Genomic DNA, 18836 nt, shown 5'->3' with positions numbered 1-18836 from the left:
GAATCTAAGATGTTATCAGTATAATATATGACATTAAAGGAAAAAATTCTTCCAATTAAATTCTGACATATGCTTCTATAGCTTTTGAATTTTTATTTATGCTTTAAAATTTTATTATTGAAATATAGTGTTTGTACTTATTGAAACCCTCTTTTTAGGTTTATTTGGACAAAGATTTCTATCATTCAGAGCTTTTGAACATTCATGGGGAGAAAAATATAAATTCAATAAACTGGTTAAAATATTTCTAAATGACTCCAAATTCACATCTGGTCTTTCTGAATCACATGTCAATATCATGTCGTTTTCACAGAGTATAGGCGCTGGGCGATTAAGATCATCAGTACTGCAGCATGTCTTAAAAGCTAGCCCCACTACTGGATTCTCTTTCAAGTAACTGATACTCATCCTGCAAGTTTTGATGTGTACATGTAGCAATGACTTCCATCATAATGGCCAAATTTCAACTTCAGTGATGTTAACATGTGAAGATGTGTGTCTTAGAATCAGGGAAGTATGCTAAAAAAATTTTAAGTATATGATGTAGTTAAAAATTCTAGGTCAACCCTTCAAAGAGAAGTTTTGTTTATCAGAAATCTCTAGAGTAAAGATAAGTACTAATTCTGCTAACATGTGACAGGGAGAAACCAGCAGTGTAAAGGTTTATCAAATTTTTGAGTTTGTGATAATCAAGTATCTTGTTAAAAATGTTGATTCTTAAGTCTGCCACTGACCCACAAAGCTGGAATCCCCGGCTGTGACATTTTGACATCAGGACACTGACACAAGTGGTCTGGGCAACCGTGCTTTTTTTTTTTTTTTTTTTTTTTAAGAGAAAGAGCATGATGGTGAAGAGGGGTGATGGGGAGGGGCAGAGGAAGAGGGAGAGAGACAATCTTAAGCAGGCTCACACCCAGCAGAGAGGCTGATGCAGGGCTTGATCTCATGACCCTGAGATCATGACCTGAGTGGAAATCAAGAGTTAGATGCTTAACCAACTGAGCAACCCAGGCGGCCCAGAGCAATTGTACTTTGATGTGCACTGCCCCAAACCCTGTCCGAGGCACCTTCCGTGTGTATTAAACTCTCAGACTATAGACTTGGAGACTTCATAAAGTCCATGGCAGTCAAAAGAAAGCAAAACACTTTTTAAAAAGGAAGAAGAAAAAGAAGGTCACAATGTGGCCCTTCACTGGGAGGATCCCAGGAAGAAAAGAGCCAAGATCTTTTGACGCCAGATTAGGAAGTGAGTCAGTAACTGCCAATTCCTTAAACATTATAAATAAGGGGTTTAGAAGTTATACTTCTTGTTTCATCTTCTAGTGCTTACCTTGAATTTTTTTAAAAACATTCATTTATTTATTCAGCCCACATAACATATAAAGACTAAGGCTCTTCATCACTAGACAAACTCCAATGATGAGTCTGGTGAGGGTGGTCCTGACTAATATTATATTACATTATAAAAGGGGTCAGCTTAATGTTAGGCCAGGGAAATGCCATGTTATTAGAGAAGCAAAGTAGCAGAATCATTTCCTATGATTCGTGTGTTAATCAGAAATCCCAGTCTTTCCAAAATTCCTAATGAAAATTCCAAATGTTTTAGCAATCACTTCTAATGTGACTTTTTAAACCTATGTTCTCTTATGTCAATAGTTCTAACTAATGTCTAAATGACTTCCAATGCCTAAGCTAATTCTTCAGTCATTTAGGAAACTGACGATTGAAAAAAAATAACAACAACAGAACAAAACAAAACAAGAGGCCCTTTGGCCCACAAGAGCAATCTCTGAGCTGTCTAGTCATCCCATACCAGGATGAGGCAAGGAAGGCTGCAAGGGAGGGGAAGTGGAGTCTTCCTAAGGGGAATGTGGATGCTTGGCCCTCATTCTATGAGTGAAATGAATGAAATGAATGACAAATCACGCCATCTTGCAGAAGGTGGGAGGAATGGAGGAACGGGTGAGGTCTGAGATAGATCACCACAAGCTCATGTCCTTTCATGGTATGTAAGTTGTCTTCTAAAATAAGTTATACCGTTTTACACTTGCATGGTAGTTTATAGTGGACAGCCTGTTTTCGCACCTACATTACCCTCTGATCTTCCCAGTGTCTCTGAGAGAGGGACAGTGTTTCAATCATTTAGATTTTACTGAAACAAATGGTTTCACATTACTCAGGAAGGCTAGTTGGTGTTTCACCCAGGACGGATGGTGGAATTGAGACTCAAATTCAGGTCTTCCAGTTCCAAGTTTGGAGCTACTTTTGCCACTCATACTGCCTTTGGTTTTGTATCAGGGTGGCACCAGTTCTTGTGGATGTGGCTTTATATTTAGAGGTGGAAAGACACCATATGACTGGAATCTCTTGCAGATGAATTCCCAGATTCAGAGCCCTGATTTGAGAAAGAGCTAGCTGTTAGAAAAACATTCCTGACTCTTCACATTAGGACCTTCCAGAATCCAGGGTGGAGAGAAGCGGGCAGACAATAAGAGCTCCTCACATGTTCCCATGTCTAAATTGTCTTAATTTCAAAAAAAAAATTCCTAGAAGTGTGAATGCAAAGGAGAACTTTCTAGATTTGGTCAAGGTTAAAAAAACAGCTGGATCCTGCTCGCTTTCTCAGGGGACATCTCTGGATCCAGATCCCTGGATATGGTAGCAAAGTTCTCGGAAGGGTGCCCAGATATCCAAGTTTGCAGCAGACAGTGTGGGTGTCGTGTTTTTATCTTCTCAAACTGTACCACATTCACTATTCTTGCAGAGCTATTTGCTCCCAGCTGCCCGGAGGCTCTATCTGCTTATTAAGATACATCAGAGGGCTTCATGTGGACAATAACACGTGCACTTCATTTTACTTTTCTGGGCAGGTGTAATTTTATTTCGTTTTGTTTTTAAGTAGGCTCCACGCCCAACATGGGGCTTGAACTCATGATCCTGAGACCAAAGAGTTGCATGCTCTACCAACTGAGCCAGCCAGGCACCCCTGAGCAGGTATAGTCTTTAAAAATTGCCTGTAACATCCAATCCCCATTTACTATTAAGGTTATCTTTGTTAGAAATGAAAATTTAGAGAACTGGAGAGATGCTATTTCTTTGGGGAAAGCATTTGCTCTAAGATGTAAGATCATTTTTAAAGAATGAAGGAAATCTTTAGAAATTTAGATTTTGATAAAAATAGTGAGGATGACCCTTTTGGTCTTCTTAACTCATTACTGAAGTAGAAAGGAGAGATGAGGGGTCTAAGGTGTGTGTCATGTGACTTGCCTAAGATCACATAACTTGGTAGCAGCAGAACTGTTTCTCGAATTCCTGCAAGTTGTTCCCAGGGGAAAAGGCTCTGGGAGGAGTCCCCAAAGCCTGTGTGACAGCCAACCTGTCACTGCTGTAAAAGTCAGTTTGGCAGATGTGTTTCATCAGGGTCTATCAAAAATGAGGAGCTCCCATGAACTTCTTCTCAGGGTGAGTGTGGTGGTGCCAGACCCCCGGCTGGAAGGTCAGGAGGACAAAGTTGGTCAATTGTGCAAGAGCGGACATGATAGGACTCTACTTGGACCTCATTCCATCCCCAGACACTTCTGCTGTCTCTGGAAACCTTTACCTCATTCTCCAAAAGAAGCACTCAGTTCTGCAGCTCAGTTCAGCCTGTTCAAGAACCGAGGCCTCACTTTGCTTCCTCTGGGGAACACATTGGTACACACTTTAACTTACTGCTCTCTGAAAATGATTCTGGGAAAGAACCAGTCACGTTTACATGTTTACTAAGTATTGAGCTCTTGTACGTGCTAGACCATGCCCTAGGCACATGCAAAATTGCCTTCAGCTGGTATCAAAGCAGAAAGACTTTCAGATGGTAGCAAAAACAAAAACCAAACAAAAAGCAAAGACTCATACACCTAAATTTCTCCATTTGCCCCTTGGAGATGTTTGCCTTCAAGGATGCTTTCATAATTCAATTTAAATTAAACCTGTCATGGAGCACCTGGGTGGCTCAGTCAGTTAAGCATCTGCAAACTTTGGCTCAGGTTATGATCCCAGAGTCCTGGGATTGAGCCCCACATCAGGCTCCACGCTCAGTATGAGTCTGCTTCTCCTTCTTCTTCTCCCTCTATGATCTCTCTCATTCTCACTCTCAAATAAATAAAATCTTTATAAATAAATAAATAAATAAATAAATAAATAAATAAATAAATAAATAAATGAAACCTACCTGGGGGTACCTGGCTGGCTCAGTCGGTAGAGCATGCGATGCTTAAACTCAGGGTTATGAGTTCAATCTTCATGTTGGATATGGAGATTACCTTTAAAAAATTAAAATTTAAAAAATAAACCTATCTGGTAAGATGTCTGTGAGAAAGGCACAGTAAATATGAGACAATTTGACTTGACCATGATGGTTTGGAATCCTTACAGAGCCTTTCCCACTTTGCCAATCCAGAAGTAAATGCTGGGTATTTGGTTACAAGCAATCAGAATGGGCAAAATTAAACACAAATTGCCAGAGCACATTTACCTAGGCTTATTTTCCTTCTTGACATAATACCAAGTTTGAGGGGAAAAGTTCATTTTAAGTGAACAAGGTGTACGAGGTTGAATAGTCTATTCAGTTCTATTGTTTCTTCGGTTCCTGTTACAGAAGGCCACATGAGTTGGACCCCAAGATGATATGGCTTGACCTGTTACAACTTGAACTTATGTTTTCTGAGTTGTGAAAACCTTATGTGATTCCCTTTGGCCTTTCTCACTCTTTGGTCTGACACCTGATGCACAGGTAGAGCAAGATTAGAGATTTGCCAGCTGCAGCACAAAGCAAGCAAACCAAGGTGGGCCTCATGCCCTCATCAACAGCTTTACCTTAATTTGTTTTGCTGCAGATTCAAGTTGCAGATTTTTTGTTTACTTATGTTCCAATTTCCTAACCCTTTGTGGCCATTGCTAATTTCCCTCCAAAGAATGGTTGAGCTGGGTTCCTGGTTGGGAAAGAAGGCAATACAGCTAGATATAAATCCCATAGGGATCATGCTGGGACAAACAGTTTTTGTCGGGTCTTGGAAGGAATGGAACGTTCCCCAAGAATGAGTTGTTAGGAAGTACATGTTGAGATAGTTCCACCACTTATGAACTCTGCAGAAAGCACATCTCCTGCACTCTTCTGGGCACGTGTTTACGCCTACTGTTATTGTGGATCTGATACCCTCAGCTTCCATTTTCTCTCTGTTTATGTCCTTTACCAAAGTATTATCCGTTTTTGGAAATGCAGAAGATGGTTGTCCATGAGCTCCTCTTCTTCTTCCTCCACTACTTGTGATGTTGACATCTGCAAGGCCTTTATTGTTTCTTCCTTAAATTCCTATAAAAGATGAGAATGTTCTTATGCTTTGTTTTTCTTTATTCACTGCCAACTCTATGATGACAATATTTTAAAAATGAAGAATAGCCATCATTTAGTGAATGCATACTATATTAGACACTGTCCATCCCTTTTTATCAATCTTCACAATGGCCCTATAAAAAGGGTATTTGTCCAACCATACACAACGACAAAAATGGAGGTTTAGAAATGTTAAACTAAGTTTCTGAGTAAGTGGCAGAGCAGAGATTCAAATCCAGCACTGTCAGAATCCAAAATTTATAGCAAGACTAAAGTAATGCACAGACTGGATCCTGCATATGAGAAATAAGGGTGCACGTAACATTTTATAATTTGAATGAAATAATGGCCAACATTTAAAAATTAGAGTATTACACTTAAAAGTCCGGATTTTACCTTCTCTTTAAAAAAAAATAGAAGACTCGACCCAGTGGGCTCATATTCCTGCATGACAGCAGCCAGCCACTTCTAAGGAGTAGCCTCTTCCCTTCGTGGAGGCATGTGCTCTAAGGCGAACAACTCTGCTCGTTCCCATTTATATCTGATGTATCTTATCACTTTACCTACTTGGGCCACTGGATTGGTACCTGTATACGTTTGATCCTTACTCCAGTCTCTAGAAGCAATCTGTTTCAGGGTTTGTGTCCTTGCTTCACCATCTGCTAATTTTGTTTCCTTGGACAAGTTACTTAACCCTTCAAAACCTCTGACTTCTCACCTCTAAAGTGGGGATAAGAATAGTACCTACCTTTTGAAGTTGTTTTAAAAATTAAATATAGTAATACATATAAAGTGCTCTGCACACAGTAAAATTTCTATAATAGATATTATTTCTATAATAGATATTATAATTAGCCATTATTCCAGTTAGCCACTCCTTTCTCAGAATGTGGTGTGCAGTAACCTTTTCCAGCCTAAATTGTAAAGTAGGCCATCAGAACCATTAGCCAGGGAAGCACCACTGTGTTATAATAAGCAATGGAACATGTGGGTTTGACTTTAGACTTACTTGGTTCAAGTTTCAGCCCTGACCTTATGGGGGCCCGAGTTCATTCTGACTCAGTTTCCTCATTCATAGGATGAGCAGGATGATAGTCCTACTTAATGAGGTTGTGGTAAGGAGCAAGTGAATCAGTACATGTAATATGCTTCCAAATGGTGATTGGCACATACTGTGCACCCAGCAGATGTTACCCACTATTGAACACAATAAAATGAGTGTGCATTTGCTAAGTGTGTGTTTGCTTCTGGGAAGGTGCAGATAGACTATTTCAAATTGGATTGCATGGACAATTTTGGAAAGTGGAAGATTCGTGCCTTGATTTCCACCCCCTCAATTCCCTGCATTCCAGATTCTGTTCCTTCCATTTTCTACAATTGCACTTTTGAAGGCTGATCATCAAGTCCTACCCAATGGCCTCAGCCTCATCTTCTGGTGGGGGTAAGAATTTCAGAGATCAACTAGCCTAACACTGTCAATTCTCAAAAGCGGACGGTGAGGCTGAATGAAGTCCTATGGCTTGCCCATAGCTCATTTGTGACAGACCAAGAGCCAGCCATCAGCTTCATTGGTTGAGTAGTTGCTAGACCACAGTGGGTTTATGTCAATTTTGACAAGCTGGGGGTGCAACACGCAGCTGATGTAAGAGCTCTGCTCTCTCCTCTTTCACCTTGCTCTTTCTGCCCCCCTCCATCCTTGCTTCATGAGGCGCTGTTCCAGCTGATATTGCAAGAGGACTGCTCTGTCTTTCCCAGTGGGACCTAGGCCCTGTGACCCTCCATAGCTTGAAGACCCTGTTTCCTGATGGGTAATGTTTTCCCTTCCCAGTGACTTGCCTCTCTGGGCCACGTTCCGATTTCCCTGCTGGCTCACTTGTTTCCTTGGGCTGGCTGCCTTGTTTGGCGGTTTCTAGTGAGGGCTCTGATAGATGCCAGGAGCGAGGGGAAGAGCTCTGAAGGGGCTCAGTCATTGGACAGGCACACTCGGTGATGGATGAGCCCTCTCCCCAGGGAGTTTTGGGTCAGAAGAAGTCTGATAAGTTTTTCCAGAACCCAGTAACGCAGAAACGGTGCCAGCAGCATCTTACCTCTTCCGTGGGTTTTGTTATTGAGTTTAAAGAAAATTCTCAGGGGCCGTTCCACGTCTTATTAGAAGTACAGCTCCATCCACGATAAACTTAGCTATATGTGCTATGAATTGTTTTAGAGATAACGTCTGAGGGGAGGGGTGGGAGGAAGGAAGAGAGGGGTCTTTAAAAAAAAATCTCTTTCAAAATATTTTCCTTCTTCTAAGTATTGAAAAGGCACAATATAACCCTTTCTTCTTCCAAATGATCTCATAGCTATTTATTGAGGGGGAAATACCAAATGTTTATTTATTTTGTTTAAAGGAGCTTCTTTCGGCCTGATGATTCACGTCGATATCATTTTCCTCCCCACTACAGAGGCTCCGAGACAAAGCCACAGCCCAAGTGATATGCCGGTGTCAGAACAATTCCTGTCCTGAAGGACGGTATGCAACCTTCTTTATTCCCCCTTCGCAGACGTCCTTGAGCCCTTGAGACGGATGTGAGCGAGTTTTTCAGTGCTCATGCAAAACAACCATCTAAACATAACAGATGACATCAGCTTGGGCTTTTCAATTCCTGGATGGCAGCGGCGTGTTAATCCAGCCTTCATCCTGGATTTCATAAACTAAAACAAGAGCGCCTGGCAAGAGGACAGCATTGCTGCTGGGTTGAGGAAATTGATGACGGGGAAGCATGCGGGCAACCCAGTGTATAAAACTCATAAACGTGTAGGCAGAGGCTCAGCTACCACTTTGGACAGCTGCTTCCCGCCTGCAAGGACCACGCCGCCCGCGGGAAGCCGAGCCAGAGCCCGGGGGAGACATGAAGAGCCTCTTGCTGCTGCTGGCCACGCTCCTGGTCCCCGCGCACCTGGCGGCGGCCTGGAGCGCCAGGTATGCGGTGGACTGTCCCGAGCGCTGCGACAGCGCCGGGTGCAAGAGCAGCCTGCGCTGCAAGAGGACGGTGCTGGACGACTGCGGCTGCTGCCGCGTGTGCGCCGCGGGGCCCGGCGAGACCTGCTACCGCACCGTGTCGGCCATGGACGGCGTCAAGTGCGGCCCGGGGCTCAGGTGTCAGTTCTACAGTGAGGAGGATGACTTTGGTGACGAGTTCGGAATCTGCAAAGGTAAAGGGTGACCCCTTGCCTCTACCCCGGCCCCGGGAATGGGGGGTGGGGGGGGCACACCTGAGGGCTGCCAGCCAGCGTGGGAGGTGCAGAGGCTTCGCTGGCAAGGACAAGAGGGAAGATGCAGGTGGCTTAGGGACAAGGCCCGGCACAGGCGGTGTCACCGGGAGAGAAAGGAGGAGCACTCTGCAAGCAGCACTGACCCCTGGTGCAGGAAAGCATAGAAAGCAGGAGGGCGTTTCCCTCCATGAGGGTAGGAGATTCTAAGAAAAGCATCGCAGGGGATCCCCGGGTGGCTCAGCGGTTTAGCGCTGCCTTCGGCCCGGGGCGTGATCCTGGAGTCCTGAGATCGAGTCCCGCGTCGGGCTCCCTGCATGGAGCCTGCTCCTCCCTCTGCCTGTGTCTCTGCCTCTCTCTCTCTCTCTCTATGGCTATCATGAATAAATAAATAAAATCTTTAAAAAGAAAAAAAGCATTGCAATGAAAAATTGTGTTACCTCCCTTTCTGGAAAACTTTAGGAACTTGACAAGTAATTGGTTTGCATCGTTTAGGTGCTCTCTCTCCTGCAACACAGTGATTACAGAGGTCTGCACTAGATAACCTCTAGCGGCCTCTAGCCAGAGGCTTAGTGATTCTTTGATCCTGAAAGGGTCCCAGCGTTGGAGGGCATCTCTCAAAATCAACTATTTCTGATGAACACTAATGCGCTTTGTGCAGTAGAATGGGCTTAAGCCATCTAACAGAATGATTCACCTTCTTGAAAGAAGGTACCCCGAAGTATAAAACAAACCCCATGCCACTTTATAAAGGTGTTCGGTCATCTAGAAGAATAGCAGATGGTTTAAGACAAGTAAAAATAACAGCAAAGAAAGATTAAAAATTTGGAAGTCTGTGAAGAATGAGAGTTTCCAGACTTGAAGAAAAACGTCATTAGGCTGAAATTATAGCTAAACCATGTAGAGTTAAAACATTTGTAGAATTTATTTCAAACTTAGTGACTGTAGTTTAAAAGGTTTAGAATCCAAAGGATGGTGATTTTGAGATATTCTCTATGGGGATACTTCCTGGTGTCATCATTAAAAGCCATTATCAAGATGAAACACTTAGGCTATTTGGCCCCATTCATCAGTTTCTTAATACAAAGAAGTTTTTAAGATGGGACTGGGAAATTTATTTCTTGTATTTTCTTTCTTATTTCATTCTTAGATTTTCTGTATTTAATTTGTATTGTATGCTTTTATGAGTGATGATCATCCACCACGGAGCCAGTCTCATGAATTCGCCTACCTTTTAGACAAATATTTTATAAGCCAATTTACCTTTTAATCCACAGCATATGCTAAGGATTAGGAAATACATGCTGGGACTACTAGGAGAATCTTATTTTTTGCTCAGTTTATTTTTGTTTGTAACCAACAAAAGGCAGAATAGTGAGGAAGCTTTTTATTTTTGGTGAACATTCACAAACATTTAAGCTGGATAGGAGCTGTATTTTCTGCAAAATCACAGGATTTCGCATAAGGAAATTAGAGAGGAAGTGGTTAATAGAACCATACTTATGATATAGCAAGGATATGCAATGCATCGCTTTTTCTCTTGGCATAAGAATCACCTCTGTAAGTGTGATTGTAAAAAAATAAAAATAAAAAATAAATAAATGTGATTGTAAATGCACTGTCACATATGGGTAAAGAAATGTTGCAAAGCATCTGGGATCTTTTGCAGTCTAACGTTCTACTGAATGACTGAAGTAGCTGTTAATGAGATAGATTTTTTAAAATGTATTTAAGATTGTTCTTTTTGGCATGATTCACATTGCAAATGAGTCTCGTTTCAAACATTTTTCTCTCTGCTGGAAATAGTGACCTTGTGTGAACCTCAGTAACTCTACACAGAGTTTTGCTGTAGGCAAACTCCCTCCTCCTGCTTTTTCACTGAACATGCCCAGGAAAACTGTATACTTTAGCGGCACATCCAGATGTTTTCTAAATATTCAGACATTTGGCATTATGCTGCCAAGCTAACAATCAGCCAGCCAACACATATTTACTGAACACCTGCTATCTGGCCAGCATATTCAATACGCGGGTGTGTGTGTGTGTGTGTGTGTGCGTGTGTGTGTGTGTGCAACACAAGTATAACTGAGAATTTGGCTAAAGTTTTAGCCTTTGATATCACTAGAGACACAGTCAAACCCTAATCCTGTGTGCTTTTCTGCAAGGGGCTTTTTAAGATTTCTTAAAAAGAACTGTTCTTCCCAGCAGAGAGGCCAGTGTTTAAACCCAGGCTCCTCGGCAATCTGAAGAATGCCAGGAAGCATCATCCTAAATCTCCTCCAAAAATAAGTTTCATTAATGTCTACCTTGATCATTCCATGGAATATTAGATTACTAAAGGCTCAGCTGCTTCACTACTTGTTTCTTCCCCTAGGTATGATTGTACACTTATGAGAATATTCTCATGCCAAGAGAATAAATGTTCTACATCCATTCCACTTGATTGTTAAAAGCTGGGTGGTCAAAAAAAAAAAAAAAAAAAAGACTGGGTCACCTATTGAGATGCTGTTTATGTCATAAAGACCCTGCAGGGCAGCCCCGGTGGCGCAGCGGTTTAGCGCCGCCTGCAGCCTGGGGTGTGATCCTGGAGGCCTGGGATCGAGTCCCACATTGGGCTCCCTGCATGGAGTCTGCTTCTCTCTCTGCCTGTGTCTCTGCCTCTCTCTCTCTCTGAATAAATAAATAAAATCTTTAAATAAAATAAAGACCCTGCGTTTGTAATAAATGGGTTTGTTCACTTGAACATACTGAAGCTCAGAATTGGGGGAGGTATACAGGTAAATTCTGTGCTCATGTTCTCCTTAGAATGTTGCATCTTAGATTTGCAGAAGGTTTTACTAATAAATCCTCTTAAAATCCAGGGGAGTTAGGTAAATTGTGCGACCATTTCAACAGAGAAGGTAGTTGATAAGAGCTGGAGCAGAGTGAGGACTGGTCACTTCCGGAGAGCTGGCATGACAGCCCGCCCAGCCCCTTGTCTGTATATCTAAAATGTTCACATCGTTTCTGAAGGCAGTGGATCCACAGATCGCATCACATTCTTTAAATTCTTGGAGGAGCTGATGCATGTATGTGTGTGTTCCACTGCCCACCCCACCGGGCTGTCATAGGAACAGTGTTAAGGAAATTACGAGAACCTCTGTTTTGGTAAGCAGAAAGGGAACAGAAGTAAGGCTGGTTCAAGGATATTGGTTATGTGTAGCTGTCTTCCACTAAGCTTCACAGCAGGACACGACAGTGGAGGTGTCCATTATCTAGTCTCAGTGTGTGATTTCACATTTGTGGCTGGAAATTCCAACTTTCAAAGCTCAGGGTTTTTTTGTTTTGGTTTGGTTTTGTCTTTTTGTTCATTTGTTTAAGAATTGGATTTTATTTGACAGTCAGGATTCATGAGACTTGTGGAGATCTGGAGGCTGTGTGCACAGGGTCTGTGTGGCAGGGGGCTGGGGCCCAGGGAGCAGCTCCCCCTCTAAACCCCCCTCTTTGTCCTCAGACTGCCCTTACGGCACCTTCGGGATGGACTGCAAGGAGACCTGTAACTGTCAGTCGGGCATATGTGACAGAGTGACCGGCAAGTGTCTGAAATTTCCCTTCTTCCAGTATTCAGTAGCCAAGGCTTCCAACAGGAGATTTGTTTCTCACACAGGTAAGAATTGATTTCGGAGGGTGCCTGGGTGGCTTAGTCAGTTAAGCATCTGGCTGTGGCTCAGATCATAACTGAGCTCCCATCAGACTCCCTGCTCTGTGGGGGAGCCTGCTTCTCCCTCTCCCTCTCCCTCGAACCCTCCCCCTGTTCATGCTTGCACTCTGTCTTTCTCAAATAAATAAAACCTTTTAGCAAAAAAAAAAAATTGATTTCTATATAAACACTGGAAAAATAATCTTATTTTCAGTTTGAGTAATTTAAGAAACACAGATGATGAGAAGAAAGCACTCGTTTGATTTTGTTCTTTATTCAGGAGAAAGGGGTGGTGGTTGAGTTTGGTTCTGTTACAATTTTGTTTTATCTTTAAGATTTCATTAATGATTTGGGGGATTATACATTTTTCCATAAAGTTTATCCAGTTATATGGAGAATAAATATGGTTGATTACCAAAAAAATATAATAAAATAACCAATATATACAAAGTCCTTCAAATTCTTCAGTGATCTGTTTTATATACATTCTAGACAAAGCTACTTCTTTCTCAGCTTCATACAGAAAAAAACACACTCAGGAATTTATCAGATGAGGGTTAAGAGCCAAGAGAGAAAATATAGAACATTTTTTCTTCTTTTTTTTTAACAAAATGGAAGTATTTAAATGGAATATTTCCAAGCATGTATTTTTATGGGTTTTGGAGAGGATAAGAGACAGTATCTGTGATTAAATTTGGGAATTATCTCTAAGCCTTTGAATGAAGTTGTAGTAATAGTCACATGATGCTTGTTCATGCATGTGTATTTCTTACTCAGGTTGTTAAAATGTGAGAAATACGGCATATAAGATGGTGCTGTGGACATATTTGGTTATCTTGTAGATATAACCAGTACAGCAAAACTTCACTAAATTGAAAGTAACTCATTTAAAACAAAATGTAGCCATAGTAACTGCTAGCATCAACAAACTATGCAATCCCCCCCACCCCCCCAGATATAAATAGTTGACAATCCAAGTTCATTTTATTTAGTTTTTGTTTCTGGTTCTTTGCACTTCAAGTTAACTAAGATTTGAAATATTTGGCAAATGTATTTATTACCCAGCTTTAGCTCCTTCTTACACATGGTTATAATTAAGTACATTAAAAGAAAGAGGAAATACTATACTTTTAAGTGAATTATTATATTGAAGTGTGTCTATGCCCTTAAACATTAATTTAAAATAAACTCCCCCTTTATATTAGGTATATATCTTTCTGAATATTTGATCTGGAAAATGAGATTATCATTAATACTTTAAATACTTATGACTTGTCCTACAGTCCTTGAAAACCAATATAGAAGGGGCACCTGGGTGGCTAAGTCAGTCAAGCGTCTGCCTTCAGCTCAGGTCATGATCTCAGGGTCCTGAGATCCAGCCTCGTGTCAGGCTCCCTGCTCAGCAAGGAGTCTGCTTCTCCCTCTTCCTCTATGAGATCTTTCTCTCCCTCTCTCTCTCGTGCATGCTCTCTCTTAAATAAATATATAAATAAATAAATCTTTAAAAGAAAGGAAAGCAAAATGGAAAAAAATTTTTAAGTCCTAAAAAATATTTTGTATTGAGGTGCAATTTACATAACATAAAATTGACCATTTTGAAGTGAATTCAGTGACAGTACATTAACAATGCTGCATAGCTGCCACTTTGGTCCAGTTCTAAAACATTCTCATGAGCTCAAAATAAAACCCCAATTAAGCAATTGCCCCCATTCCTCGTATCTCTCTCCTCCCAACTCCTGGTAACCATCAATCTACTTTCCGAGACCTGCACATTTTTTGAATGATTTGATTACTTCAGTACAGGTTTGAAACCTATTGTCTTAGTACAGCTAGCTGTCTCAAACACTTGCATCTTCCTATGTCTTATTTTGTTTTCTTAAAACTACAGGCTACAAAGTACTTTTTTTTTTCTACAAAGCACTTTGAAGAACAACTTTTGCATTCCTCTCCATTCATTTATGGTTGCATCTAAACCTTTCCCACTGAGAGAGAATTGAATCTCTTGTGAATTTTTTTTGGTGTTTGGGATGAACGTTTGGTGGCTGGGAGAGCTCCTTTGGAATAATCCTCAAGAAGGGAACCCCCATCCCTCCGACTGCACACCCAGCCCCACACCCTCTTTTCTACTAAACTTGATTGCAGTCCCCTTCTCTTGAGCCTGCCACCCTGTGTTATTGCATGCAGATTTTGCAGATATCTTGACTACTGTATAGATGCCTTGGACACAGTTATTTCACTGGGTGGAAGTTACATTAGGGGTTACACAAAAGATATTTCTATACCCAAATTAGGTATCAAGATTCTTGGTAGAAATTTATGGGGAAAGCATTTTCTGACCTAAGATATTAGCTTCATTAGTTAAAGGAGCAGCTAAAGAGAATTACTAGTGCAGTCTTGGTAAACCTTAGTCAGGTTCAGGCTGGAGAGCAGACTGTCCTAAAGGCCTCATGGAGAGGTGCCCAGGAGCTCCTCAGTTTGTTTCTGGTTCTTTGCACTTCAAGTTATAGCATATGGACATGTGATATTTGAGTTTGTGGTCCATTGCCTCCTTTGGACTGGCCAGGGTGCATTTGGCACCACTTAGAGGAGAGGCCTTGGAGGCTCAGTCCTTCCATGGGCCTCACATCTCCTCCCTGAAGATCTGTTTACAAATCCTTTGTAAGTGGTTCCAAGGTTTGTCCACACAGGGACCTCTGGAGGTACCTTCCATACCCTGATTGCAAGAGCTTATCTTCTCTAGCTTTCTACCTATTGGCTACTGCATTCTTGGCAAGTGGGCTTCCTGCCTTCCTATTTCCACTTGTTATTGTTGTTAGTGCTGTGAGGTTTCCAATTTTCTAAGACTGGGAATTTACAAGTGACTTTTTTTAGGGGAGTGGGGATTACTATCAAGTATCTGGAATATTTGATTTCTTTGCACACTTTCATTTGCCAGGTTGCACTAATCATACAGCATTCCATTTTAGGAAGTGCACTTTTGAAGTAAACATACCTCGCTACTCTTAGAAGCAGACAAATCTCACTTTGGAAACTTCTAAATATTACAAACTTTTATGTAGAACAAGAGCTATCCATATAAAAGTGCTGTCCTTTGATCTGCTATCTGCCTTCTGAAGCCACACAATAAGCTAATCCCTCTTCCATAACAGACTGTATGAAATTCTTACTTAGAGAGATACTCTTACATTTGCTAATTACATAAGTATTTATTAGGTGCCTGCTATGTTCCAGGCACTGTAGTAGCCGTGAACAAAATAAAGCCCCTGTCTTCTTGGAGATGATATTCTAGTGGTGGTATGAGACATTGCATGAAAAAAAGACAAATGCATGTATAAGCTAATGGCTGGTGATGATAGATATATGAAAATAAATCATTCAGGGGGTGCTGATTAGACGGGAGGTGCCAACTGACAGAGTAGGTGAATGCAGTGAGCACAGACTCTTTGAGCCTATTAAAGATTTTATTGTAAATCCCTTGTAATACAAAAATAAAACTGTTCTTCATCTTAAAGTTATAAACGTCTGGACATGATGTGCATTCCTTCTAATTTCAGAGCATGACATGGCATCTGGAGATGGCAATGCTGTGAGAGAAGAACTCGTAAAAGAAAATGCCCGTTCTCCTGTAATGAAATGGTTAAATCCTCGCTGATCCTGGGGGGTGGATTTCTGAGAGAAGACTCTTATTTTAATGATCATTCAACACACAGCCAACATTTTAGGAATTGTCTAGATTATAGCATATGGACATGTGATATTGGAAGGCCAAGTGTGTGGGTCCAGGAAAAAAAAAGTAGGCTACTAACAATCCATAAAATGCATATGACTGAACACTTTTAGATACTTGTTAAATATTTGAATGCATATAGATTTGTTAAATATGTGTTTATAGTAATACTGAAGAACTGAAAATGCAATTTAGATCATCTTAACATGGATGCAGATCAACCAAAGAGAGAGCTAGCCAAAGCTGAAGACCAGAGTGGGTTCACGCGTCTGTGACTCAGATGTACATTGATGTTGGGATGCAGGATGGAGGGAGAGTGAGGAGTGAGAGAAGGTGGGGGCAGGGTGGGGGAGTATGATACTTAGGTCTTCCTTGTGGTAGCATCAATAGAATTTAGTTGTGCTTTTTATTTACTTTGGGAAAAGGCAAAACAAAACAACCCCTGAAGGAAGTGGGATGTTTGAAGCTTGTGGGAGGTTGAGTAGCAGCCTTGAACCGAGGCAGGTTTCAAAGAGCTGCTACCAGTCACGCCTAGGTTACCGTACCTGAAGGATGATTCTGGAGCAGAGGGCACGTACACGCCCATAAATGGTTTTAGAGAATGCCACTTCAGACTGAGAGAGCTAGGAATTATTTTGCCCCCTTGGAAGACTTGTGAAGGTAAATATTTATATAATTTTGTAACAATTATGTTAGTACGAATCATCCTCCATACCCATACTTATTACTTTCTTGAGAAGATGAACGAAATACTGTTTGTTTAAAATAGGTAGAATAAAGGTGTAACTCTTCAAGGTTTCCAAACACCCAAGGTATGGTAAATTTGTTATTAATAATTGTAGTAATATTACTAGTAACGAGCATAAGAAAAAATCTAGAAAAAATAGTCATTATGGATTTATAAAATGTCAGAAAATGAGCAACAGAAGGAATTTATTTAATAGTAAGTGCAGTGACTTAGATGAGTTTCAGATTTAAAGTAGAAAACACGTTTTTAGGAGGTTTGGAAGAGAGTCAATTTTCAGTAGGAAACATCAACTTTAAAATATTGTTCATTTTCTTATTTTTCTTTCCTTTAAGGTTGGTTGATAAGTGGAATTATGAGTACACTTGGGAGGATCTTAGCACAAACAGGACTGTTGTATTAGATTTTGTTAGGAAATATTTGCAGAAGTATTTTATTTGGAGTGAAGATTATTTAAGAATTATTTCACTATTTACCTATATTTTATTCTCAAAGTTTGCCAACAGACTTATGAATGTGTGTGTGTGGGAGGGTCTTTGAATGTAAGCTGAATAAGCTGTTAGGATTTGTTTTAAAAGGCAAAGTTTATGATTGTTCAATAAAAAAATAAGACAGCTGTTTTGAGTCCATTCATGACTTTGTTAAATCATTGTTATTTAAAAGATTCATCCAATGAACAGGAATTCTCATATGCATATTGAAGTTAAGCTTCTCAATCGAATTTGCTGCCACAGATAAGCATTTTCTGTCAAAACATGAAGCTAGAATATTTATTTCTTTGCCCCACATTTTTGGTCTTCTCATGCCTTACAGCTTGCTGAAAAGTAGGTCCCTATATATCAAACCATTCTATAGAGGCAAAGACAAAAGAATCCTTCTGTTAGTATTTGAAGATGCTTAAACCTTAGAGGAAATAGGCAAAGATAAAAGTTTCAGTGCCTATAAAAGAATAGAGTAGCATTCCATTCAGCTTTGCAGTTTGGAGTGTTGTGTCTAAGAAGAAGGTAGGTTCACTCAGCCTTATGATGGGCAAGTTAGGAAAACATTTAAGTGATTTGACACATGCTAAAAAAAATGGTCTGTATTAGCAAAAACATCAATTTGCCTGAGTTAATCTTTTTCGTTTTTTTAAAGTGGGAGAAACTGGATGTGAACGAGATAAAAAGTTATACTAATGTAAGATACTCATATTATTATTATTATTAAATAAAAACAATGCACTGAAAATCTTTACTTTCACCAGTGTGCAGTGAAGTTCAAGACATTCTGTCGGGGAGTGAGGTTACTTAAAGGTCCCCCTACTTGGCCTGAAGCCCAGATCACAGTCCAAATGTCCCTTTGGAGAAGGGTGTACAGTGGAATAAGAGCTAGGCCAGGGCAGGACTTGCCTCTGCTCTTGCTCTGCAGCATTGCAGACCACGGGCAATACAATCAAACCAAGGTGGGCTCATCTGTTCTTACACATGTTTTCTAGCTGACCAGTTTCCTAGTACTGGGACCTTTTTGTGCCTTTCACCTCAAATGCTAGTCCCTGTCCATCCCAAATTGCTCTGTAGCCTTCTGACTCTATTCTTCATAGCAGTAGAATCCAAAATTTTTGGACTTTGCACTTTTTGATTACAATATTTTTGAGCATGCAATTTTAAACTATATACATAACACATAAGCACTATGTTCATTATAAAACATACTCAAAGTAGAAATTTTTAGAGGTTAAAAATAAATGTAAATAGAAGTTCTGAGATTTTTTCCCCTGCATCCATATGGATTATCCTGGGAAACACTGAAGAAGTAAAAGGAAATGCCTTAGGTCAGTGGTCTCCAGTGAGGCTCAATTTCATTTGATATTGAAGAGAAACCAAGCTGGCACTATTCCACACAACAAATATTTCTAAAATCAATGGATTAATGAATGGGTGGATGGATGGGTGGATGAGTGGATGAGTGAAAGAGTGAATGGGTAGATGAATGGATAAAAGGATCTTTGGGAAGAAAGATGGGTGAGTGGATGGGTAAGTGGATGTCTGGAGGAATGAAGGAAGGAAGGAAGAAATGAACAAAG

The 18836-nt window shown here is 40.7% G+C and overlaps 1 protein-coding gene across 1 annotated transcript; it reads left to right on the top strand.

Moving 5' to 3' along the window:
* Positions 1-7930: 7930 nt before the first annotated feature.
* On the top strand, positions 7931-17391 carry ESM1 (endothelial cell specific molecule 1). Its single transcript, XM_041747000.1, has 3 exons — positions 7931-8566; positions 12117-12269; positions 15857-17391. Exons 1-3 carry the CDS (start codon positions 8263-8265, stop codon positions 15952-15954), a joined length of 555 nt encoding a protein of 184 aa, XP_041602934.1. The 5' UTR covers positions 7931-8262; the 3' UTR covers positions 15955-17391.
* Positions 17392-18836: the final 1445 nt, after the last annotated feature.

Source organism: Vulpes lagopus, chromosome 3, assembly GCF_018345385.1.
Source record: "Vulpes lagopus strain Blue_001 chromosome 3, ASM1834538v1, whole genome shotgun sequence".
NCBI lineage: Eukaryota > Metazoa > Chordata > Mammalia > Carnivora > Canidae > Vulpes > Vulpes lagopus.
This window is presented reverse-complemented; position numbering and strand designations above follow the sequence as displayed.

Excerpts from the sequence above, each read along its gene's own strand:
- ESM1 (XM_041747000.1), top strand. The coding sequence starts at position 8,263 with ATGAAGAGCCTCTTGCTGCTGCTGGCCACGCTCCTGGTCCCCGCGCAC. Across the intron at positions 8,567-12,116 it reads CGAGTTCGGAATCTGCAAAG|ACTGCCCTTACGGCACCTTC; the intron begins GTAAAGGGTGAC and ends CTTTGTCCTCAG. Across the intron at positions 12,270-15,856 it reads GAGATTTGTTTCTCACACAG|AGCATGACATGGCATCTGGA; the intron begins GTAAGAATTGAT and ends TTCTAATTTCAG.